The sequence below is a fragment of the Herpailurus yagouaroundi genome, unplaced genomic scaffold (assembly GCF_014898765.1).
Source record: "Herpailurus yagouaroundi ecotype Mexico unplaced genomic scaffold, PumYag 28, whole genome shotgun sequence".
NCBI classification, from domain to species: Eukaryota; Metazoa; Chordata; class Mammalia; order Carnivora; family Felidae; genus Herpailurus; species Herpailurus yagouaroundi.
Window position 1 is genome coordinate 58,944,555 of NW_024412376.1, and position 27,245 is coordinate 58,971,799.

Genomic DNA, 27,245 nt, shown 5'->3' on the forward strand with positions numbered 1-27,245 from the left:
CAATAGACCTCAGTTTTGCCAGGGAGGTTCTCAACTTGGTGTTCTTTCCTAGTGAGAAAAGGAACAGCTCAATTGGTGGTGAGGAAAAATTTAGATGACTCTCCTCTTGCCAAGTCAGTATGATGTGATTGTCTGCTAGGTGATGATGTGTTATCTCCTAGCAAATTTTACACCATTTCCAGCTTTATACAAAGACTTCACCACAGTTGAAGTTCCTCTCACTATCTGCAACAAATACAGAGAAGGGCCCTCATGCATTCGTAAGGGGAATGTGGCAAAAGACAGTGAAGTAGTCAGCAAAATCAAGAGCGAGCAGCAGCCACTGGGTATGCACAATTCCAGAACATTATCTGGGTCAAGGCAGAAGAGAGAACCCACATTCAGTGAACTCTCTCAACAATGTCTCTGCAGTCTAGATTATTCAGCAACTGGAAATGTTCTCTCTCCAAGGAGAACTCTGGAAATGGACACTTAGACCACCAGTGATAATGTCACATAATACTCCAGGAAGTACTGGACAAAGCTGGCATACTGCACAACAGCAAATGCTATGAACCTAAAAATGAGGTAAGCACTCTGACTGATGTGATTCAGAAGCTTTTGATTTGAAGGTTCTCCCTGAAATGCTGGAAACAAAGGTATGAACATATTTAGGTTTCCACATAAGCAACTTGGACAGAGAGTACAATGATTAAGGAACTGGTTGTAATGGTTTCTCTCCCTTGTTCTGCAGATTCAAACTAAAGATTTCTAATTAGGGGGAGGTATCATGAGAGATAGTAGACTGGACAATTCCTGAGCCTCATGGGCCCAGAGGCCAGCCAGCAATATGACTAAAAAGAGACACATCTGGGATGGAGGACCTATCTGTATGTCTTCTATTAATAATGCCTTCACCACTGTTCAAGTTTCCACCACTACCCCAAGCAGACCACTGAACAAGAAAATGAGTAGTTAGATGTTAAAAAAAAAAAAAAAGAAAGAAAAAAGAAAAAAGACAGGTTCAACCTACCTTGAGTTTTAGCACAAAGAGCAATAACCCTGCAGTTCCAAGAAGAGAATTATTCCACTTTGGCTCGTCTCTTCTTATCTCACACATCCCTATTCATATTAGCCTGGTTTTAAGTATTGTTATGAAACATGCCATACAGAAGAATGTATTAAACATACATGTGCAACTTCCCAGAAAATATTCATGCAACTAGATACACAACACTGTTAATACATTAGAACCCCTGTGTATCCTAGTCCCTCTCCCTAACACAACCCAAATTCTGACTTACGTGATTAATCATTCCTGGCTTTTCTTTTAGAATTTTTTTTTAAGTTTATTTATTTATTTTGAGAGAGAGGGAGAGACAGAGAATCCCAAGCAGGCCCCGCAGCATCAGTGCAGAGCCCGATGAAGGACTCAAACTCACAAACTGCGAGATCATGACCTGAGCTGAAACCAAGAGTCAGATGTTTAACTAACTGAGCCATCCCTTCACCTTTATGGAATCATATTCTATACACAACCTTTCTTAACTTCTTGCACTCAGCTGCTTTCCAGATTCATTGATAAAGATGTTTATAGCTGTAATTCATTTTTACTACTCTATAATTTATGCATTGTTTACTATACCATAATATGTCCAGTTAGTTGCTGATAGGTATTTTGGTTATTTCCAATCTGTGAATATTATGAACATTCTGCTGTACTGTCATGTATTATTCCTGATGAACACTTCTGAGCTCCTCTAGAGAAGTGCTGGTGAATATAAACAAAATGGAAACCACAAGTAATTTAAAATTTTCCAGTAGCTACGTTAAAAAGATTTTTAGGGGCATTCACTTTCAAAATCCCCTCTGTTAAGAGAGCTTTCCTACTATTCTTCCTTTTTAATCTTATATTCTAATAAACTTTTGCCTGCTGCTCACAAAAAAAAATAAAGAAAAAAAAAAAAAAAGAAAGATTTTTAAGGGAAGCCTGGGTGGCTCAGTCAGTTAAGGCATCCAACTCTTGATTTCGGCTCAGGTCATGATCTCACAGTCTGTGAGTTCAAGCCCCATGTCAGGCTCTGTGCTGACGGAGTGGAGCCTGCTTGGGATTCTGTCTGCCTCTCTCTCTGCCTGTACTCGTGCTCTCCCTCCCGCTCTCAAAAAATAAATAAATAGGGGCGCCTGGGTGGCGCAGTCGGTTAAGCGTCCGACTTCAGCCAGGTCACGATCTCGCGGTCCGTGAGTTCGAGCCCCGCGTCAGGCTCTGGGCTGATGGCTCGGAGCCTGGAGCCTGTTTCCGATTCTGTGTCTCCCTCTCTCTCTGCCCCTCCCCCATTCATGCTCTGTCTCTCTCTGTCCCAAAAATAAATAAAAACGTTGAAAAAAAAATTAAAATAAATAAATAAATAAATAAATAAATAAATAAATAAACTTAAAAAAAAGATTTTTAAAAGGGTGAAATTTTAGTATCTTAACTAAACACATTATCATTTCAATATGCAATAATTATAAAAATCATTGAGATGTTTTATATTCTTTCCTCTTAAGCCTTCAAAATCCAATATTGTATATTTAAAGAAAATCTCCTTTTGGACTAGTCACATTTTGAAAACTCAATAACCACATATGGTTAATACTTGAACAATGCAACTCAAAAGCATATTCTTAAGTAGAGACGGTAAGCAGTAAGAGATGGTTTTACATTTTTATTCCTACATATTAATGAGTTTCTTGTTCCAAATACTCCCAAAAATTTGTCCAATGTTGTAACTTTGCTCATATGCGTTTTATGGAACATTTCACTGACATTTTAATTTGCATCTTCCTGATTAATAATGTTGAACACCTTTTCATTATTTCAATCATTTGGGCTTCATCTTTTGTGAAATGTTTGTTCATGTCGTATGATCAGTTTTCTACTGAATCTTTTATTGATTTGTACATTTTTTTAAAATTCCATTAAGTAATCTTTACGGCCAACGTGGGGCTTGAACTCACGACCTCAAGATCAAGAGTCACATGCTCTACCAACTGAACCAACCAGGCACCCCCTATTATAATACCTATCACATCATGAATGGAAACTATTTTTTCTTAATTTCATGAACTACACAGGCATTCTTTTTGATGTTTAATAAATAATTCTTTGTGGTAAATGTTTTTATTTTGTCCTTTATGATTGTGCATTTTGTGTTCACTTAAGAAACCTGTCCCTACTCTGAGATCATGAAGATCTTTTACTATTATCCCTTAACAGGTCTTTGCTTTTGCCTTTCACTGGAGTAGATCTGAATGACACTAGAAGGCAAAAATCTGTAATTTCACTTTCTTCTCCACACAATTTTTCCAAGCACCACATATTGAAAATCAGGTTTTCGGGGCACCTGGGTGAAGTGTCCAACTTCAGCTCAAGTTGTCACGATTCGTGAGATTGAGCCCCGCATCAGGCTCTCTGCTGTCAGCATGAGCCTGCTTCAGATCCTCTGTACCCCTCTCTCTCCGCCCCTCCCCTGTTCGCACTCTCTCTCAAAGAAAGATAAAAAAGAAACAAAGAAACACACATACATAAAAATCAGATTTTCTCTTTGATCTTTAACCCTACCTGTCATTTACCAACTGTGCATATACACATGCGACTGTTTCAGGACTTCCTATTCCATTCCTATAGTCCTTATCTTTAATTTGCTAAAACAAGTTTAGGAATATGAGGAGTTTCTCGTCCCTTACATTTCCATATAAATTTTAGAATCAGTTTATCAAATTCCTTTAAGAAAATCCATTGAAATACTTAATGGTATTTAATTGACTTTTTAATTGACTTTGGGAAAACACCCACCAGATCTTTCAAACATGAACTCAGTATTTCTCTTCCTACTTATGTCTTCCGTAACACCTTTCAATTATTATAATAATCTTCTTAAAAGTCTGGTTAAAACTTCTACCTTTTAAAAAAATTCTACCTTTTAAGGATCTACCCTATGGTAGGTAGAAGGCTCCCTTAACAACATCCAGATCCCAATCCTTATAAAATGTAATTATGTTAAATAAATGGCAAAAAGGGATTTGCAGGTGTAATTCAGATTTCTATTTAGTGACCTGAAGATAGGGAGTTTTTTCTGGATTATGCAGAGAATTTTCTCCAACCAGACAGAAGAGATGCGGCAGAAGAAAAACTAAGACAGATGAAAAGCAGGGCTCCACAAGCTGTTGCTGATTTGAAGACTGACAGAGCAATCTAACCTAGAATGCAGGTGGTCTAAAGGAGTCAAAAGGCTCCAGGCAGCCAAAAGGGAAATGAAGGACCTCAACTCTACATGCAGCCACAAAGAACTGAATTCTGTAAACAATGCGAATAAACTTGGAAGTGATTCTCACATAAAATCTACAGCTAAGACCTCAGGCAGGAACACCTGGATTTCAGTCTTGTAGACCTGGAGTAGAGAAACCAGCTGACTTCACCTGTACTGCTTATCTACAAAATTATATAATAAATTCACGTTAGTTTAAGCTGCCAAATCTGTGATAATTTGTTATGGCAGTCATAGAAAATAAATAGATTCTTCATGATTGTTTTATACTATTAAAAAATAGAATCTTGGAAGTCACTATAGGTAAAAACTTGGGATTGTATCAAACTAAAAAGCTTTTATACAGCAAAGAAAACCATCAACAAAACAAAAAGGCAACCTACTAAATGGGAGAAAATATTTGCAAATGATACAGCTGATAAAGGGTTAATATCCAGACTATATCAAGAACTCCTACAATTCAACACCAAAAAACAAACAATATTATTTACAAATGGACACAAGACCTAAGTAGACATTTTTCCAAAGAAGACATTCAGAAGACCAACAGACACATGGAAAGATGCTCAGCATCACTAATCATCAGGGAAATGAAAGCAAAACCACAATGAAGTATCACCTCACACTGGTGAGAATGTCCAGTACAAAAAGACAAGAAATAACAAATGTTAGCAAGGATGTGAAGAAAAGTGCACTGTTGGTAAAAATGTAAACTGGCATAGCCAGAAAACAGTATAGTATAGAGGTTCCTCAAAAAATTAAAACCAGAAATACTACATGTAGTAGTACATGTAGTATTACTACAAGTAGAAATTCTACTTCTGGGTATTTATCCAAAGGAAACAAAAACACTAATTTGAAAAGATACAGGTTTACTGCAGCATCATTTATAATAGCCAAGATATGAAAGCAACCTAAGAGTCCATCAACAGATGTATGGATAAAGAAGTAATATAGATATATGATGGAATATTATCCAACCATGAAAAATAATGAGATCTTTGCCATTTGCAAGAACATGGCTGGGCTTAGCCATACCTTTGTATTTTCTTTTATAATAATCATGTTTACTTCTTCCTTCTAGCTCTTAACCTTATTTTGGTTGTTTTTCCTTACTGGTCTAAGAAGGATATCCAATGTATTTGATAGATTTGACTGTGAGAATCTCTGTCTTATTTTGATTGCAAGAGATTAGCTTCAACATTTCACCATTCAGAATGTTTGTTTTGTAGAAGGTTTTGCAGAAACCCTTTATGAGGTTGAAGATATTTTATTTTTATTTCTCTGTTGCAAAAAATACCTCCAGTATGCATGTTGACTTATCAAATGTAGTTTTTGCATTTATTAAGGTGATCACCATCTTTCTCTAACCTGTTCATGAGAATTGCAGTGACTAATTTCTCAACCTCACAAGGTGATTTACAATTAATTTGCACTATTGAAATAAAAATCTGGTTATTCTTTTTTTAAAAACAATGAATTTGATTGGCTAAAAGTTTAAAATATTTATACCCAGATAACTTGTAATGCTTGATTCTCATTCATATTCTCTTGAATTTCTCATTCATGTTCTCTCCAGGTATCACTATCAAGGTTATGCTCTTCTAATAAAGTAATTCATTCAACAAATATTTGAGTACTATTAGCTCTATTCACTGGAAATACTTGTGCACTGTTGGAATTATTCCAATTTCAGAAAACCTTGCTAATAAAGCCAAGTTTTCAGATTTATAAAAATCGTTTACATTGGGGCGCCTAGGTGGCTGAGTCGGTTAAACGTCCTGACTCTCAACTTCAGCTCAGGTTGTGACTCTCACGAACTGTGAGTTCAAGCCCCACATCTAGCTCTGCACTGACAGGACGGAGGCTGCTTGGGATTCTCTGTCCCCCTCTGTTTCTGCCCCTCCCCCTTCTCAAAATAAATAAACTTAAAAAAAAAAAAACGTTTCTATCAATTTTCTTTTCCAGTAAGTTTTGGTAAGTTACATATTTTTGTAGAAAAATTTCCCTAATTTGACCATAATCAGTAATTATAACCCCATTTTCACTGCAGTGAAAATAAGTACATTTTCCTCCTCTTTGTCTTCATAAATTTTAATCTTTTCAAAGAATTAAGTGTTGGTATGATGAATTCTCTAGTGTTAGATCTAATTATTTACTTCCATATACTTTTATGGGGACTTATTTTGTTAATTCTTTTGTTAACTTTTACCTTTTTGAAAGCTATAGCAGATTCTATTATTGTTCAAAGCCTGAATTTTCTAGATTAGGGGATTAGGCATATTCACCTTTCATGCCTTTTGAGAATATACATTCCAGCCCCATAAGCTTAGCCACATTATTTAGCCAACCAAATGTGAGGAAATTCCATAAAGAACATCTAAGCAGCAAGTTAAAATACATTTGTACACTTTAGCTCAGACCATTATGTGAATGAATAAGCAAGTGCTATATGGTGGCTACTCTTTCAGCATGAACCCCCCAAATGAGAAGAGATACACACAGCAGCAGCAATAGCCAACCCATAGCCAATGCCAAGCAATGTGAGAAGTTTTTTTTAAGCCTTTGAGATTTAAGGGAAATGTTTTATACAGCAAAGATAATACTGGTGGTCAGCTTATTAATTTCAAGCATTTTTCCTAATATTTGCATTTAAGCTTTTCTCATCCAGTGCACCTCTTAAATCCAGTTAATAATCCATTTATATTTTCTAATTTCCACTATGATTTCTTCTTCAACTGGTGAGTTAACATGTATCTTTGCTCTGAAACATACAGGGTTTTATTACTTTACTTTTTAAGTTTTAAACACTAACTTAATTCCACCAATAGTGTTTTATGTAATATTAATGCTTTGAAATTCACTTTATATACCACTGAAGGTCAAAGTACTACAGATAAGCACAGAGAGATCTTGCACTCTGCAGGTTTGGTAGAGAATTGTTTCTCAAATTACTCTCATTTTTTATTGCTTGATTATTCCTTACTTGAGACAAAATGACTTTGGATTTGTCCCATCAATTGTTTCATATATTTGAAAACTTGATATTAAATACATTAAATTTTAAAATATACTTTTCTGATAGATTCTTCACTTTTAATCATTACAAAAGGACACTCTTTAGCGCTAGTAATGTTTTGTTTTCAAGTCTACTTTGTAAATCTATTCTGTCTGCTATCAATATATATACAAAAGCTTTTTTGCGTTACTTTTTATTTAGGAGGTAGCTGGGCTTTCTAATTTTCACTTTTAATTAGAATTTTAAAAAAACATAAAACTCACCATCTTAACCATCTTTAAGTTTACAGTTCTGTACTGTTGAATATATTCACTGTTGTGCAACAGATAACCAAGCTTTTTTCATTTAGTAAAACTAAAACTCCATACCCATTAACAATTCCCCATTTCATCTCTGCTGACAGCTCAGAGCCTGGACCCTGCTTCAGATTCTGTGTCTCCCTCTCTCTCTGCCACTCCCCCACTCATGTTCTGTCTCTCAAAAAATGTCAAAAAAAAAAAAAAAAACAATTCCCCATTTCTCCCTCCCCCATAGCAACTGCCACTCTTTGTTTCTATGAATTTGGCTTCTTTACTACTTCATTTGTAAATGGAATCATCCAGTGTATCTTTGTGGCTTATTTCATTTAGCATGTCCTCAAAGACCATCCATGTTGTATTACGTGATAGTTTTCCTTCCTTTCTAAAGGGTGAATAATATTCCATTATATGTATACACCGTATTTTATTTATCTATTAATCTGATGATGGACATTTAATTGGCTTGCTTTTTGGCTATCATGAATACTACTGCTAAGAACATGGCTGTGCAAATATCCTTTTAGTTTTTTGAGTAACTGCCATACTGTTTTCATAGCAGCTATATCATTTTATGTTCCCACCAACAATGCACAAGGGTTCTAATTTCTCTACATCCTCTCCAACAACTGTTATTTCCTGGGTTTTACTTTTTATTTTGAAAGTAGCCATTCTAACGAGTGAGGTGATATTTCACTGTGATTTAGATTTTCATTTCTCTAAGAATAGTGACGCTGCACATATTTTCATGTGTTCACTGGACATTTGTATATTATTGGAGAAACAGCTTTTCAAATCCTTTGCCCATTTTTTAAACTGAGTTTTTTATTGAGTTGTTGTGATTTCTTTATATATTCAGAAATATTAACCCCTCATCAGATTATATGCAAATATTTCTCCTATTCTGCAGCTGACCTTTTCATTCTGATAAGTTAATACACATAAGTTTTTGATTTTTATGAATTCCAATCTGTTTATTACATATGCTTTTAGTGTCATAGCTAAGAAATGATTGCCAAATCAAATATGAAGCTTCACCCTGTTTTGTTCTAGTTTTATATCTTAGGTTTAAGTCTTTAATCTTTAAAATTTTTTTACATATGATGTTAAGAGAAGGTTCCAACTTTACTCTTTTGCATGTGGATGACCAGTTTCCCCAACACCATTTGTTGAAATTGTCTTCTCCCATTTAGTGATCTTGGCACACATACTGAAAATCATTTGGTCACATAGTCAACTTAAGGATTTATTTCTGTGCTCTATTCAGCTTCATTTAATCTTGGTCTGTATGCTCATACCACACAGTTTTGATTACTGTAGTTCTGTAATTAGGAAATGTGATATTTTTCTTTTCTTTCCTTTTTGGAAATGCGGTATTTCTAACTCCATGGTTTTTAAAACTTGTTTTTTGGCTCTCCGTGGTCCCATAAGATTCCATACCAATTTAGTACTAGTTTTCCTAATTCTGCAAAAGATGCCATTGGGCTCTTGACAAGGATTGCACTGAATCTGTAGATCACTTTGGGTAGCACTGACTTTTAAAAAAAACTTTATTAAAGATATAATCCACATATGGTACAATCTACCCCAGCATATGAATCGATTGGCTTTTAGTATATACAAATTTTGCAACCATCATCAAAATCAAATTACAACATTTTCATCATTCCAAAAAACAAACAAACAAACAAACACAGGACCCATTAACAATCACTCTCAATCTCCTCCCAAGGAAATATTTCCACCCAACCTAAGCCCCACAACCGCCAATATAATTTCTGTCTGTTCTGGACATTTCACACAAACATACAAACAGAATCTTACAATATGTGGTACTTAGCATAATGTTTTCATGTTTCAGGATGTATTCATTTCTTCCTACTGCTAAATACTACTCCATTATATGGTTATACCACTTTTTGTTTATGCATTCATCAGGTGATGATTGTTTGGGTTCTTTCCACTTTCATAATGTTGCAATTAACATTTATGTATGTTTTTGTGTGGACATATGTTGTCACTTCTTTTGTGTACCTACCTAGGAGAGGAATTCTTAGATCATAAGACAAATCTATGTTTAACCTTTTGAGAACTGCCACAATGCTTTCCAAAAACAGTTGGACCATTTTACACTCTTTTTTTAAATTTAAATTCAAGTTAGTTAACATATAGTCTGGGTTTCAGGAGTTAAAACTCAGTGGTTCATCTCTTACATATGACAGCCAGTGTTCTTCCACAAGTGCCCTCCTTAATGCCCATCACCTGTTTAGCCCATTCCCCAACCCACCTCCACTCCAGTAACCCTGTTTGTTCTCTGTATTTAAGAGTCTCTTATGGTTTGCCTCCCTGTTTTTATCTTATTTTTGCTTCCCTTCCCCTATGTTCATCTGTTGTGTTTCTTAAATTCCACATATGAGTGAAGTCATATATTTGTCTTTCTCTGACTTCACTTAGCATAATACCCTCAACTATTTTAAAGTCTAACCAGTAGTCTACGAGGATTTTGATTTCTCCCCCCATCATCACCAACTGTGCATGTATCTTTTTTATTATAGTTATCCTAGTAGGTACAAGGTGGTGTCTCATAGTGATTGTGATTCATTTCCCTGGTGGTTAATGATGTCAACCAACCTTCCGTGGGCTCATCAGCCATTTGTGTACCTTCTTTGGAAAAGAAGTCTATTCAGATTATTTGCTCATTTAATAATAATTGGATTGCATTTTTATTATTGAGTTATAAGAGTTCTCTATTACAAATATAAGTCCTTTATTAAAAATATTATTTGTAAACATTTTCTTCTAACTTGCTTTTTTAGTGTTTTTACAGCAGTTTGATTCACGGCAAAATTATGTGAAAAAGTACAGACTCTCCCCTCTTACCATTCTGCATGTTACAATCTGTGTTACATCTGTTACAATCAGTGGGATTACACTGACACATCATAATCACCTAAAGTCCATAGTTTACATAAGTTTCATGCTTGGTATGTACATCCCACAGGTTTTGATACATGTATAATTAGATGTACTCACCATTATACTATCATACAGAAAATTTTAACTGCCCTAAAAAACCTCTCTGTTCTGCCTATTCATTTATTCCCTTCCCATACCCTAGCAATCACTGATCTTCCTTCTATCTTCATAGTTTTCCTTTTCCAGAATGTCAAATATTTAGAATTATGCAGTAAATATGTAGCCTTTTCAGATTGGATTCATTTAGTAATTTGAATTTAAGATTCCTCCACTGATTGCTTATTTCTTTTTAGCACTACATAATATTCCATTGTCTGGATATATGAGTTTATCCATTCACCTACTGAAAGGCATCTTGGTTGCTTCCAAGTTTTGGCAATTATGAATAAAATTACTGTAAAGATTTTTTTTTTATTTTTTTAAATTTTTTTCATATGCAGATTTTTTAAAAAGTAAACTCTACCCTCAACATGGGGCTCAAACTCACAACCCCAAGATCAAGAGGAACATGCTCGGGGCACCTCAGTGGCTCAGCCGGTAAAGCATCGGACTTCGGCTCAGGTCATGATCTCACAGTTCCTGAGTTCAAGCTCCATGTTGGGCTCTGTGCTGACAGCTCAGAGACTGGAGCCCACTTCAGATTGTGTGTCACCCTCTGTCTGCCACCCACTCCCTGCCCCCCCTCCCCCCGCCAAATGCACTCTTTCTCTGGCTCTGTCTCAAACATTAAAAAATAAATAAAATAAATAAATAAAAAAATGAGGAACATGCTCTACTGACTGAGCCAACCAGCCCACCCCACATATACAAAGTTTTCAGCTCCTTTGGGGTTAAGTACCAAGGAAGGTAATTACTAGATAGTATGGCAAGAGTAGTTTTGGTTTTTGGTTTTATAAATTTTATTAATTTATTTTGAGACAGCACAAGCAGGGGAAGGGCAGAGAGAAAGGTATAGAGAGAGAATGTGTAAGAGAAGTTTTGTAAGAAACAAACTGTCTTCCAAAGTGGCTGTATAATTTTGCATTCCCAACAGGAGTGAAAATTCCTGTTGCTCTATATCCTCATCAGCATTGGATGCTTTCAGCTATATTTTGGCCATTCTAACATGTGTGTACTGGTGTCTCACTGTCTAAATTTGCACTTCCCTAATTATATGATATAGAGTATCTTTTCATGTGCTTATTCACCATCAATATAACTTTCTTTGGTGAGCTTATTGGCCTGTTTTTTTAATCTGGTTGTTTTCACACTGTTGAAGATTTAAGATTTTTTTTTTTTTTGGTATACTTTGGATACAGTCCATTATGTGCCTAGAAAAACTCTGACTTAATTTATTCCTTCGTGGATCAAGCTTTTGGAGTTGTATCTAAAAAGTCATCAGCCAACTGAAGATCATCTACATTTTCTCTCTTTTATCTTCCAGTTGTTTTATAGTTTTGTGTTTTACATGTAGGTCTGATCCACTTTGAGTTACTTTTTGTGAAAAAATACAAGGTCTGTGTCTAGAGTCACTTTTTTTCACATGGATGTAAAGTTGTTCCATCACCATTTGTTGAAAAGACTATATTTTCTCCATTGTATTGCCTTTATTCCTTTGTCAAAGATCAGTTTTATTACATTACTCCAAGTCTATTTCTGGGTTCTCTATTGTGTTCCATTGATCTATTTGTCTATTCTTTTACCAATACCATACTGTCTTGATCACTGTAGCTTTATAGTAACTCTTGAAGTTAGGCAGTATTAGTTCTCTGACTCTTCTTCAATACTGTATTGGCAATTCTGGTCTTTTATCTCTCCAAAATTTTAGAATCAGTTAATCAATCAATATCCACAAAATAAATTCCTGAAATCTTGATTGGAACTGCACTGAATCTACAGATCAAGTTGGGGAAAACTAATAATATTGAGTCTTCCTGTCTCATTTAGTAGTTCTTTAATTTCTTTCATCAGAGTTATCATATTCCTCATATAGATCTTGTACCTATTTTATTAGCTTTATACCTCATTATTTTATTTTGGGGAGGAGGTGCTAATGTAAATGGTATTGTGGGGTTTTTTTTTTTTTATTTCTCTATCATTTTCTTCATGGTGTACTATGAAGTACAAAATTTAAAATTATGATACCCAATTTTCTTTTGTTTCTTATGCTATTGGTATAAGAAACCACTGTCGAATACAAAGTCAAAGATTTTATGTTTTCTTGCAATAGTTGTATCATTTTTACTCTTATATTTAAATGTTTAAATCAAATAATTAATTTTTGTACATGGTGAGTTAGGGTGGCATCCAATTTACTCTTTTACATATGGATATCCACTTGTCCCAAGACCACTTATTAAGAAGACTATTCTTTCCCTATTTGAATAAATAGTTTAGGCACTTCTGCCAGAAGTCAGTTGAATATAGACACAGGGTTTATTTCTGGGCTTTCAATTCTCTTCCACTGACCTGTATGTCTATGCTTATCCTAGTAAGAACACTGTCTTAATGTAAGGACTGTGTATGAATTCTTCAACTTTGTTCTTTTTTAAGATTGTTTTGGCTATTTTGGGTCCCTTGAATTTCAATATAATTTTAGATCATCTCATCAATTTCTGCAAAACAGCCAGTTAGGATACTGATATGGTTTACACTGCATCTACAGATTGATTTTTTTTGATTAGTACTTTACGGTGTATATTGTTCCAATCTTTTCAACTTTTTTGCTCCCTTATCTTTTTGATGTCACATGTAAATAACACAACTGATTTTATTTACATATACTATGACAATATTGTTTTTTTTTCCTCTAAATATTTGGGTTTAAATCTACCTTATTGTTGTGCTGGAAGCCCCTACTCATTCCACATTTCCCTTTCTCCTAGCTTCATGGTTATTCCCTCTAATTTTATGTTTTAATAAAAATAGTTTGAAGGGTATCCTTCAAACTGCAACATGAAAACATTAAAGTACCCTTAAATAGTATTTATTGCTCTCTCCAAGTTTGGGTTAATGTTATAGTAAATCTGTAAGACACTGTTTTATACAGTTAATATTTAGATTTACCACATATCTCTTGCTTTGCTCTACAGTCCTTTCTATATATCTGGCATCTGAAATCATTATGCTACCTTTACAATTTCACTTGGTGAGGCTTTCCGAATTATAATTTCTCTCATATTTTACCCTTTTACTTGAAAGACATTTTGCAAGACATACAATCATAGGTTGATAGTTATTTTCCCTTGGTATATTAACACCATCATTCCACTGTGTACTGCATTCAACTGTTAATTGTTGGAAAGTCGGCTGTCAGCTGACCAAGTCACTCTTCTTCCTTTAGATGTAATCTGCCTTTTCCCCCCTGGCTGCTCTACTCTGGTACCTCTCCTCAATTCAGAAAAAGCGTTAGTTATCACCTCGTAAAATACTGACTTTGCCCCATTTTCTCTCACCTTTCCTTCTGAAATTCTGATTAAATGTCATTTTAGACCATTTCTATCATTCTGTATTCCACATTTCTTCCTTTTTTAAAACTTTTCAGAAAAAGCTTTAAAAAAGGAAAGAAATAAAAAGCTATATAATAAAATCCAGTAGATGGTAAATTCTACAAAACTTGATTTGAAATGTAGTAAATAATAGCAAAGACTCTCTAGAGTAACATTACATACCCTTTCATATATTCTATTTCTCTGCCTCTCTGTGGTGATCTCTGAAATTTCTTGTTAAGCTGGCTTCCAATTCACTGACCCTCTGATTGTATCTAATCTGCTGTTAATCCCTTCCTTCAACTGAGTTTTTGATTTCAACTTTAACTGTTTTTAATTGAAGTTCTAGGAACTTTATTGTTTAGAATTTCTTCTTCCCCACCCATATTTTTATTTCTTTAAACACAGTAAACATAGTTACTCCATATTCTGTTTAATAATTCGAATATCTAAGGGGCGCCTGGGTGGCTCAGTCGGTTAAGCATTCGACTTCAGCTCAGCTCATGATCTCATGGTTCATGTGTTCGAGCCCCAACATCGGGCTCTGTGCTGACAGCACTGAGACTGGAGCCTGCTTCATATTCTGTGTCTCCCTCTCTCTCTGCCCCTCCCCTGCTCGAGTTCTGTGTATCTCTAGCTCAAAAATAAATAAACATTAAAAAAAAAATTCCAATATCTAAATTATTTCAGGGTATGGTTTTGCTGTTACTTTAGCTCATTCTTACATGTGGTACCACATTTCCATGTCTGATTATTAACTTTGTGAGCTGCTCACTTTCCTTTTAAGGTAACTTGAGTAAATTATTTGAGGTCTAGGATAAAAGTTAATGTCCATACAAAAGAGCTATGTTGGCTTCTGCTAGGTTTCTGGGAAATTAGCAGGCCATAATCACTTTAAATTCATGACTAGTGGTTACATTAGTCATCCACATAGTATGAACTTAAGTTGCATGATAAGTTCTAAGCCATTTTTTTTCTCCTTATTCTGCTCAGCACAAGTAGGGAAATTTGTTTGTAGTCCCCAAGAGGAATAGATGAGAAAGCAAGTTCTCTTCCACTGAGGATGTATTTCTTTTAGGTACCAATTTAATAGGAAGACGACTTGATGGAATCCCCAACTTTGGCTGAGCCCTAGGTTTGTGTCTTTTCCCCCTTTATTTTGGATGGCTTCTGCAAAGCTGAACTCCTCAAATCCCTCAAATTCCAAAATGGTCTCCAGGGCAACACTACTTCAATACTCCATATTTGTCCATGGTTTCATTCTGATAATAACTTATCTTGCTGATCTTCAAGGATTTTAAGTAGATGTTTTCTCATCTATTAAAAGGCCATTTGAGTTGTCTTCACGAGTAAGAGCATGCCAGAAACAGAAAGCCTATACTCAGTCCAGTGCAGTTCAATGTAACTTCTGGATCCAGCAAAAACTCCTTTTGCAAAGTCAAAAAATATCACCAAACTACCCTGTCAATTTGGCATTCTTTTCATTTACATCTAATTCAATATGTCCAGTTCCTGACACATCTGATTTTTCTTTCCTTTTGAAGTCAGTTTTACGCTTCCACATCACCACTTTTCCTATTACAACTCCTAAACAATGATTCCTGAGAGCTCAGACCTGGTTTTCTTATTTCTATAGTTCCTTGGTTACCAAGTTACCTTAAGTTACCAATACCCATCTCCAAGACTACTTTTATAGCCTCCCAAGTAGATTTCTTCTGCCACCCTTGTACCTATCTCTACTCTGTTCTCCACCATAATAACCAGACTTATTTTTTTTAATAAAAATTAGATTATGTCCCATTGCTTGTGTAAAGCTCTCCAAGATACTTTACTTGAATTTTAGATAAATTCCAATTTAACATGGCCCACAAAACCATATATGATCAGACTTCTGCCTACATTCTGTCATATCTGCCCTCTCATATAATACTATAAACAGGCTTTTTTTTTTTTCATTTCCTCAAATATACCAAATTCTTTCCTCCCTCAGATCCTTGCCACTTGCTGTTTCCTCTGCCCAGAGTATGGTTTCCCTACTCTTTGCAGGGTTCAGTCTTACTCATAGTTCAGACCTCACTATAACTGGGACTTTCTCACAAGCATTCCCGGACAACCCAATCCAGTAGAATCCTGTTCTTTTCCTTTAGAACATTTATCATAATTTATGATTAAATACTTATTGTGGGCTTATTTTAATGTCTATCCTCGCAATTATTTGTAAGAACCAGGCATGTAGAGACCCTACTGTTATCTTCCCATTCCATGCCCAGGACCTAGCACAATGTCTGACCCACAGTAGGAGTTTAACAAATATATATTAAATCATTGTTTTCTCTCTAAGCAGACCCACAAGAAAAGTACAACTCTAATAAGAAATTACATGTTGAGCACAGAATTAAAAACAAGGGGAATAAGGTGATAAGAATGTACATAGGGACCAATGTACATACGCTAAAATACAACATACTTATGAACAGATCCGTAATGCTCAGAGTCATATAGCCAAGATTACTTTCCCCTAATATTTCATGGATAAGGCAGATGCTGGTTTTTAACTAACACATGGCTTTTTTGTCTACATGTTAGTTAAAGCAAATAAATAATCACCTACAAGTAGCATGTTTCTCAAGGTGACTTGTGAGTTCATTATTTGGAACTCAAAAAATTTTCCCACAGAACCAATATTATATACAGTGGTTAGCTTTTCTCTGGGTAGTTCATAATGTTTAATCCATAATTTATTTATTCATTTAACGAATATGAATTGAGTACTACTATGCACCAGGAACTATCCTAGCAGCAGAGATACAGTAGTGCACAAAATAAGATAAAAATTCCTATCCTCATAAATCTCATATCCATGCGATCAAAACAGAAGGGAAGTGCAATACACAGAATGGTAGATGGTGAAGAACAAAGCACAGTGGAGACAGGGAATGGAAGGAGTGCAATTGTAACCTATTATTAAATTTCTAGCTCTGTTCCAAAAAGGATTTAGAGATTTCTTACAGAACCTAAGTATCACAAATAAAATAGCAATGCTTAGACAAGGAAAGACTTTCAACCAAGAAACTGTATAAAAACACACTTCCTTTCCCACAGCAGGACAGAGAGAACTACTCAGGCTCTTAATTCACAGAAAGCTATAATACCCTGAGGCATGGTCTCCAAAAAGGCAACAAATAAAGAAGGTAAAGAGGTGAATGCAATGATGGAAATTCCATGAAGAAAAAGAAATGAAGAGCCAAGAAGGGAAGTACACTTCTTGTTAATGATAAGAACACCTCCAGGGACAGCCAGTCCCTTCTATTCAATCACTAGTTGGCAGGCTTTTCTTCCTACAACTGTAACTATTTCTGACCAAGATCTCTCTTCTATTTGGCATAGTACAGTTATACAACTTTTCCTTCATTATTACATACTAAAAACAAATATTTAACTTTTTTAATGGCAGAAAAAGATCCAATGTATTCCCTATCTACATCATTAAAATCGATATCAAAGGAATGCAGACAGCTAAAAGAATACTCTGATGCTCTTGTATTTTACCTTAATAACTAGGATAGGTTAGTTATCCAGAATGTGGGGTGAAATGCAAGAGGATAAAAAATTCTAACAAGGTTTCAAAGAGCACCCCTACCACCAGAGTAGTGACTGGACAAGAAGAGACAATCAGCCATTTTAATCTTCCATCCCTGACCACAACAAATTCCACTACCATAGAGCATGCACCATAGACTAAGGAGTGAAGGATGAAAGGGGTCAGCAAAAGTAACCCTTCTCTAACACCTTGCTCATAGAGCTGGAGTAATTATAGGCCAGGGTAAGAAATGAGCATATAAACTAAGCCTGTCCATAACTTTTTTCCTTCTTATTATAAAGGGCCTTCTAATTATTTTCACCTGAAAAAAGGGTTTTAGTCAGTGAATGCTAATTTTTTTTAATTATTCATTCCACTGTCATTTTAATAAAATAAAATAGTATCTCGGGTTATGACTGTCAGATATATTCCAGGAATTTTTCATATTAAATATTGTTTATTTATATTAAAAATTTAATAAAATAAAGCCTTAGGTTTAGGAAAAACAGGGAGCAACATATATTTAAAAAACTAGTATCAGTAGAAAGATGTTGTTGGCCACAAACAATTACCTTTAGGGCTGTGTGTTTGTATTCATCTTCTTCCATCCATAGATCCTGTTCATAGTAATACAAGCCATCATTAATGACTTTAGCAAGTTCAGATGTAATTTTTGCCCGAGACATGTGGTTGCCTGTTCGATCTCCTCCAGGATGTTTTCTCATGTAAGGTGGTGTCTGAGTTACAATCAAAATCTTGTTTAAATCCTGGTCATCAATTTCATAATCTGAATCATTATCAGACCAATCAGTAAATGTGTTTTTTCGTCCTTCTATTTGCTCCATCTCTTCATCAAATAAAAAGTCAAGTTCTTCTTGCTCTTGTTCATCTGAAGGATATAGCTGATTTGATGCCTCTTCAGGCAGAGATGCTGATTCCTAAGGGAAGAAAGTGGTATTTTATATACACAATTTTTTTTAATCACTTAAAAAAAATCACATGTTACAAGTAATATGAAGCCTAACATGCTCAATGACTAGTCAGCAGGCAAATTATAAAAGAAAATCAAATCAGTAGTATTCTAGCCCAATAAATACAAAGTATTTGCTAAACACTAAGTCTAACGCTAAAGAAAAACACAAAATTGAGTAAAAGGAGGGTTATATTAATCTAAAAGATTCCTTTTAGAGTTAGAATGGTGCTTAGCTCATCCACTACTGCACAGCAATTCATTTTACAGATGAGGGGAAAAAAGGCCTAGAGATAGAAGTTAATTTGTCCACAATTTCAGAACTAGTCAGGACTAGAACAATCAAGGTTTTTTGACTTCTAAATTCAATAGTCAGACTTGCTAGTCTGAACCTTTGCAATTACATTAACTAGGTTTCCTAGATAATCCCTCTGCTCAATCTTCACCTCCACTCAGTGTGGCCTGGTTTTCATTAAATTTACCCTAACATGTACTCAATTGTTGAACTTTGCCCTTCCTGAAAAAGTTAAAATTGCTTCCTACTAGGTGACATAACAAGTCCAAACTTTCAGATCCTAGAGCTTCTAAAATCTAAACTAGTCTAGATTTCCAAAACTCTCAACACAAGAAAATAGGTTTCTCAGTATTATCTTCCTATGCCATCCTATGACCAATCCTCATCCAGCAAATGCTAACTCTCCTATACAATCCCTTTCTTTGAGAACTCTTATTAATGTAGTATATATTCATTCAGTCAATAATTATCTGGGTCCTCACTGTGAGCCAGGCACGGTTCAAGGAAAGGGTATACAATAATAACTCTGCCTTGACAGAACTAATGTTCTAGTAAATAGAAGGCTGTCCATGATGTTATTAACTAAAAACAAAACAAAACAAAACAAACAAAAAGAATACTAACTTTTAACACACTGTGAATATATTTAGGCAACAAGAGATGTCGGCAAGGATGCGGAGAAAGAGGATCTCTTTTGCACTGCTGGTGGGAATGTAAACTGGTGCAGCTACTCTGGAAAACAGTATGGAGGTTCCTCCAAAAATTAAAAATAGAACTACCCTACAACCCAGCAACTGCACTACTAGGTATTTATCCAAGGGATACAGGTATGTTGTTTTGAAGGGACACATGCACCCCAATGTTTACAGCAGCACTATCAACAATAGACAAAGTATGGAAAGAGCCCAAATGTCCATCGATGGATGAATGGATATAGAAGATGTGGTGTGTATGTGTGTGTGTATACACACACACACACACACACACACACACACACACACAATGGAGTATTACTTGGAAATCAAAAAGAATAAAATCTTGCCATTTGCAACCACGTGGATGGAACTAGAGGGTATTATGCTAAGTGAAATTAGTCAGAGAAAGACAAAAATCATATGACTTCACTCACATGAGGACTTTAAGAGACAAAACAGATGAACATAAGGGAAGGGAAGCAAAAATAATATAAAAACAGGGAAGGGGACAACACATAAGAGACTCTTAAATATGGAGAACAGAGGGTTGCTAGAGGGATTTTGGGAGGGGGGATGGGCTACATGGGTAAGGGGCATTAAGGAATCTACTCCTGAAATCACTATTGCCCTATATGCTAACTAACTTGGATGTAAATTAAAAAAAAAAAAAGCCACATCCTTAGTAAACTTCACTTTGAGAGAATTGTACACTCACATACAGTTGTAAGAAATAGAGATCTAAGACCCCCAGGGTGGCTCAGTCAGTTACGCATCTGGCTCTTGGTGACAGCTCAGGTCATGATCTCACAGTGCATTGGGGTCTATGCTGGCAGTGTATGTGGAGCCTGCTTGGGATTCTCTTTCTCCCTCTCTCTGCCCCTTCCCTGCTCGCTCTTTCCCTCAAAAAACAAACATTAAAAAAAAATAAAAAGAAAGAAAAAGAAACAGAAATCTTATGTATTTTTTACCCAGGTTCCTCCAATATTAACATCTTGCAAAACTATAGAATATCACATATAAGACATTGAAATAACCCATTAATCTTACTCAGATTTCCCTAGTTTTATTTGTACTCATTTTGTTTATGGATTAGATCAGAGCAATTTTTATCACATTTCAAATTTTGTATCTAACCATGAGTCAAAAATATGGCAGTTCTACCATCAAGGATTTCTCCTCCTGTTTCATAACCACACATCTCAGTCCCTCACATGCCTCCAAGACATCAATTCTCTTTTCCTTACTTACAGTACACAGAATTACCAAAACACGTATGTACAGAATCCGTACTCTTTATAATTAACAAAGTTAAAAATAATATAATGAGATTAAAATACAAAATCACAATTTAAGAAAATTTTGTCAGGTTTAAAAAAACTGAGTGAGTTATTCAAATTTAAATTAGTCACAAGTAAAGAGGCCAAAGTATCTTAAATCATATTCAGAAGTAAAAGGTAAATTTTTAAAATTGACACAATAGAACTTATTTTTAACTACTGAGTAGTTTTTATTTCTGGCCAATGGTTCCAATTTTTACAATTTTTTAAACTTTTCCAATTTTATATATTTACTTGACAAACAAAATACAGTAGTCTTATACTCAATCCAAAATGTATTCCACTTCACTTGGCTTATAACAATTTACCTTCAATTTCATTGGAGATGGACGAGGTCTCTTTTTTACTTCTATCCAAGGTTGTGAGTCCAAGTCGGGCAAACTGGTAGACAGACCTCTAGATATTGCTTGGAGATTACTCGTTTCAGTATTTTTCTTTGGGTTCAGTGGACTTCCAAATCTTGGAGAATTTGGGGCAGACTCTAAAATTTTAAGTTGGTACTTAGTTAAAATAATGGCTTTCTTACTTATAAAACACCCTATTTTTCTTCACTTGGGTTTGATTTTTTTTTCACAAAAACATGATAAATCAAATCTCAATTATAATCTTCCCAAGGACTTTCAAACCTGAAAAGCTTGTATGATGTATTCAAGTAAAGCTAATGAATAACAGATAAAAGGAATGTCACCAACTCTTACGCAGATCACATTCATTCAAACTTCTGAATATCAATTGAGTCACTAATTGTGACAATACATCTATTTAGGGGTCAATTCCGTGTGCAATCTTAAAATCTATTAATTATATATAATGAAATTATGGAACCTTGAATGCTACTAAGCCACAGACTAAATGTGTCTTTTATTGAAGGCAAAATCAGTCCTTCAGTGTTCTGCTATGATCTATAGTAAGCCATTATTCCTACTTTTCACATTTCCTTTGCTTAATGAGGTTTAACCGAATGCAGCGTGCCCACTTAGCTCATACTGAATACTGTTTATAAATAGTAGCATGGGGGCGCCTGGGTGGCGCAGTCGGTTGAGCGTCCGACTTCAGCCAGGTCACGATCTCGCGGTCCGTGAGTTCGAGCCCCGCGTCAGGCTCTGGGCTGATGGCTCAGAGCCTGAAGCCTGTTTCCGATTCTGTGTCTCCCTCTCTCTCTGCCCCTCCCCCGTTCATGCTCTGTCTCTCTCTGTCCCAAAAATAAATAAATATTGAAAAAAAAACAAAACTAAAAAAAAAAAAAAAAAAAAGAGTAGCATGTCACATCATTAAAGTGCACTGCTCTGGCAATAAAATGTAAAACATTTTATTTTTTTTTTAATTTTTATTTATTTTGAGAGAGAGAGAGTACACAAATGGGGGAAAAGGGGGTGGGGGCGGGGGGGTGAGAATGCCAAGCAGGCTTCACACTGTCAGTGCAGAGCCAGATGCAGGGTTTGATCCCACAAACTGTGAGATCATCACTTGAGCCGAAATCACGAGTTGGATGCTAAACTGACTGATCACCCAGGTGCCCCTAAAACATTTAAAAACTCTGTTGGAATTAAAAATGCCTTTCTCCACACAATCTTTTAATCAGAATAATTACATGCTCTATAAATAAATTCCTAATTGATTCCTTTACAAATCTTTTTTTAAAGTCAAAGAATACTTGTTTAAAGTTATAATGAAATATGTACTTGAGTCATACAAAAATTTTAAATACTAATTTAAACTCTAAAATTCTAAACATCGTTTTAGTCCTGAAAGCCAATTACTTGAAAATACTGCAAAGTTGAATATTACATGGAGAAAGCTGAAATAAATGAACACCAGCCATCTTTTTTTTTTTTTTTTTTTTTTTTTACTAAATGAAAATGCAAAGGCACATTCCAGGACTTTGGATTTGAGAAGAATATTCCAAGATTGTATTTCATCTACTACATGTTAGAGTTATTATCCTCTCCAAGAATGCATAGTTAGATCCAGGATTCAAATGCCAGATTACTATATTACTTTTTTTAAATGTATATTCCTTCATAATGGAAAAGGCTCTAAAACTGCATTGTCTAGTATGTAGCCACCAGCCAAGCCACATGGAGCTACTGAGCACTTGAAACATGGCCACTCCTAATATGTGCTCAGGATAAGTGTAAGGTACATACCAGATTTCAAAGTCTTGATACAAAAAAATTTTAAAAGGTAGAATGGATCCATAATTTTTATATTAACAATATTTAAGTATATTAAAATGTTTAAAATGTTATTAGAATTAATTTCATTTGTTTTGTAGCTTTTCAGGCTATTAAAATTATTAGGATTACATGTGTGGCTAACATTCTATTTCTATTAGACACTGCTGCTTTACAATTTTCTTTTTTTTTTTTTTTAATTTTATTTTTCAACGTTTATTTTATTTTTGGGACAGAGAGAGACAGAGCATGAACGGGGGAGGGGCAGAGAGAGAGGGAGACACAGAATCAGAAACAGGCTCCAGGCTCCGAGCCATCAGCCCAGAGCCTGACACGGGGCTCGAACTCACGGACCGCGAGATCGTTACCTGGCTGAAGTCAGACGCTTAACCGACTGCGCCACCCAGGCGCCCCTACAATTTTCTAAATTAATGGTATATGTACCATTAATTGATCCACAAAGGTAGTACAAGTGAAATGCTAGGTTTGGGCTGCAAGTAAAAAGTTATAGGAATGGGAAAATATTTAACAGCAGAGAACCCTATTCCTAACACTATAAATCATCTATGTTCAATGCAGTGACTAAATCTTTAAAAATAGACTAAGAACCACCACCCTAGCAACTGAGAATTAACTAAATTACTATGTACAGTTCATGTATAAATGATTAGACAGCACCTGGCACATGGTAGGGAAATCAGTAACTACTATTTTTAACATAGAAATTTAATCTTAAACACCTACTTAAGTTTATTATATAATAATTTCTAAATGCTCTCTAAACTTGAATGTTTCTACCACGAGTCAAGTTTTTCACTATATCCATAACACATGTGCTTATAAATTAAATGACATTAAAATAAAGAATTTGGGTAAGACAAGAAAAATCTAGATTTTTTAAAGGAAGTGTTTATCTTATAATTACCTACACATATGCTCTATGTGACCTTTTCTTTTATAAAGATTTCAAACCTTATATGTATAAATTTTAAGGGTTAATGGTAAAGCACTCATCTTCCAAAAACAAATGAGTGAATATTACTTGGATGACTTGACATTAAACTTGCTTACAGATAAAAAAAAGAAATTAGACACATACTTGGACACCTATAGGTTCTAACTTGTGAGAACGTAGAAAAAAATTGATCTTTGCTGCCTTCATTAATTGAAAATTGTCAACCTGACTCTCCAGAGATAAATCACCATACGTATCCCATGATATCTATCTAGTTTGACTTCTTTATGCACCCTGAATCTGGGTCATTATATAGACTGCTCTAAAAGGATTATATACTTTGTATGTGGCACATTCAGGAATACTTATGCAATTTTTCAAAGGAAATCTCACAGCTTATTAAAAAATCATTAGGGATCTTCCTACACATTTTTCAAAAAACCAAAAACAACATCAAAAAACCCCAAGAAGGTCAGGTACCTGATACTCTCAATTTTGATGAATGAAATCCTTTTACTTAAGAGCTGATAGTGTAATACTATATCCAAAGAACTGCAAAACCTAAATTTTTAAATTAACATCTTACCATTCCCATAATCAACTTTTTCTGGTGCATTGAGGTCCTCTGTTCAGTGCAAAGGTGAACTCATGTTACACAATTCAACCTCCATAGAGGGAAAAATAGAAATTTTAATTTCTTTGATGAAAAAAAACCAAAAATGTTTAAATATTTTACCATATAAATCCCTCTGAAAGTATACATCAACAGTTACGTTTTTGAAACTTAAGATTGTCTCATTAGACATAAAAAGGATATGGATAAAAGTTTCTTTACTTATAGGCACAGATAAATACAATCTATATTTCCTATCCTATATCCATTTCAAATTTTTGGTGACATACTACTTTGTATTGAAACTAAGGCTTTCTCATCAGAAGGTGATTATTAAGGTCAGAAATCTGAGGATTCATGGGAAAAGGTTGAATTTACATATTTATTCCTATGATGTCATGTGAATCAGCATAACTCTAAGAACATTCTGTCTTCCTATATGCCTTCATTATCCATCAGTTAATGATGTATAATTTAAAGAACCTAAAAATTTTGACATACAAATACAGTGATTTTAGGGAAGATGTATGTGAGATGTAAATGAGTGTATATTTAAAAAACACAAAAATGTACAAGACGTTGTAATTTTATTCTTGTCATTTTATTAATAATGCATAAATGGTTAAATGAACAGGCATCACCAACTTGACTGACCTATCTTAGCTACCTGTGGAAAAAGTATATTCTATCTAACTCACCTAATGCCTGTTCATAAGCAGATTAAAAATGTCATCTTGGACCCCAGATTTACACAATAAATTAATCTAACTTACACAATCAGACATTATGTCTTTTTTAAGAAAACCTAAAAATTGTCACTTTTCTTCAACTTTTAAAACATCTGCCCAAGTTTCTTGCTTGGCAAGGTTTAGAGGCATAGAGGGCTAACAACCAAAGAAACACTAAATAAAAATATCTGTGAGACTGTCCATCAGTACTTTATTGATGGCAGGTCTCATATACTCATGTATAAAAAATACATTTTGAAGAGTTTAGAAAAAAATATTCTTGTTCATTTCTCAAATTTTTTATCCCTCAGTGTCCACATTAATACATCTTACAGTCCATGTGAAATATTATGACAGCATGTGAGTTGTAGACTGCACTGTAGACTGCACTAAAGGGCAGATCAAATAGCAAAGGACCTAACAATCTAGGAAATGCCACTCAAGCCTATTTCTGCTTTATTGATCTGGACACAGGTACAAAAGTCTGGGAGGAAAAGACAGAATCTTGCAATAATTCCAGAATGATAATTAACTTTCCCACCGTAAATAAAAGTAGCACATGCAGCCCAGGCTAATTACACACAAATGGTGGCTCCTATAAAAACAACAGCAGTCCTCAGGTCTGTCTCTCATCATCATCACAAAGGTGTTTATCTCCATTGTAGTGGTGGCCCAACCTCCTCCACAAGGAGTTGGGAGTAGACATTCTTGCATAGAAGTAAGTCTGGTCGCTTTCATTTCTGCAGCACGATTTGCTCCAATGTTTATAATATTTCAGTGAGTCACCTATTCCTCTGCATATTCCGATCAAATGACATCCAAGAGCATCAGTAGATCATCACCCTGACTGAAAAAAGTTTAAGCACACATTTTTTCCCAAGAGGGAATGTCTTAAAAATGATCCAGGAAAAAATTCTTATTATTAAAGCAGTTTTTGGAAATTCTAATCACCATCAATTCTTTAATCAATAACCTTAATAATTCCATAACAGTACCCCAATTCTGCTTTCGAATATAGAACATCCTGTCTTTACAAGACGGGACTGAAGCACACAGGTAACAACATTAAAGTCAAGCCCACTCTTGAGTATAAGACTTTTAAACTATTTCAATCCTATTAGACTACTCCAATCTTAGAAGAGGAAAACTGGCACAATATATCTATAATCATTTAGTAAAACTAAGAAGATGGACAGAAATTCCACACAGGACAAAGTACACAAGAATAGAGCAGAAATTTACCCATAATTCTTAAATCTCTATTTAATTTATGGTTCTGTGAGAGGATAATATGAATAGAATTGAGAGCATCAAAAGTCATTCAGTTATCTTTAATTTTCCTATTGAATCTAAATAAACCTTTTGAAAGGATAGGTATATTGAACCAAATAGCCCACCATTACACTGCTTGCTCTAGAAGAAAAGCTGTTACCTGTATGTGAACAAAAAGCTTGGCCTGGTACAAACTCTGGGCAATCAATCAGTTGAGAGAAGTCTGTCTGTGGCACAGTACGTGGAGGAGGGCCTGGAATTGGCCATTTTTCCGGCTCTATCTTTTTTCTCATTTTCTCATCCACAATTTCCACTTCTGTGCTATCTTTCAATGCCTATAAAATAGGTATTTTCAGATACTAGAGAACTTTCATTCAAAACATTTAAATTGCATATCCTATAGTTCTAATCACCTAAAAAAATTTTAAATCTGAAATTAGCAGATATTATACAGAGTAAATGTTTTTAAAAGCATCCACAAATTAACTACTTAGAACAAATTTCTAAATCATTTGCCCCTGTGATAGGTAACAGATATCCTGATACAATATGCAGCAGATAATTTGGTTACACAACAGA

General features: G+C 34.9%; 1 protein-coding gene across 17 annotated transcripts in view; it reads right to left on the reverse strand.

Moving 5' to 3' along the window:
• LARP1B (La ribonucleoprotein 1B) overlaps positions 1-27,245 on the reverse strand; it is a 126,823-nt gene that overhangs the window by 65,391 nt on the left and 34,187 nt on the right. For 15 of the 17 annotated variants that reach the window (XR_005789914.1, XR_005789912.1, XM_040474228.1 and 12 more), the window contains 3 exons: positions 26,827-27,001; positions 21,233-21,405; positions 18,200-18,565 (listed from right to left, as the gene is read on the reverse strand). Coding sequence is in view for 15 of the 17 variants with exons in the window: in XM_040474228.1 (XP_040330162.1) it covers positions 18,200-18,565; positions 21,233-21,405; positions 26,827-27,001 (714 nt within the window). In the remaining 2 variants the exon portion in view is untranslated. Of the gene's footprint in view, positions 1-12,630; positions 14,110-18,199; positions 18,566-21,232; positions 21,406-25,245; positions 26,242-26,826; positions 27,002-27,245 lie in introns of those variants that run through there. The other 2 variants (XM_040474248.1, XM_040474264.1) reach the window with 2 other exon arrangements.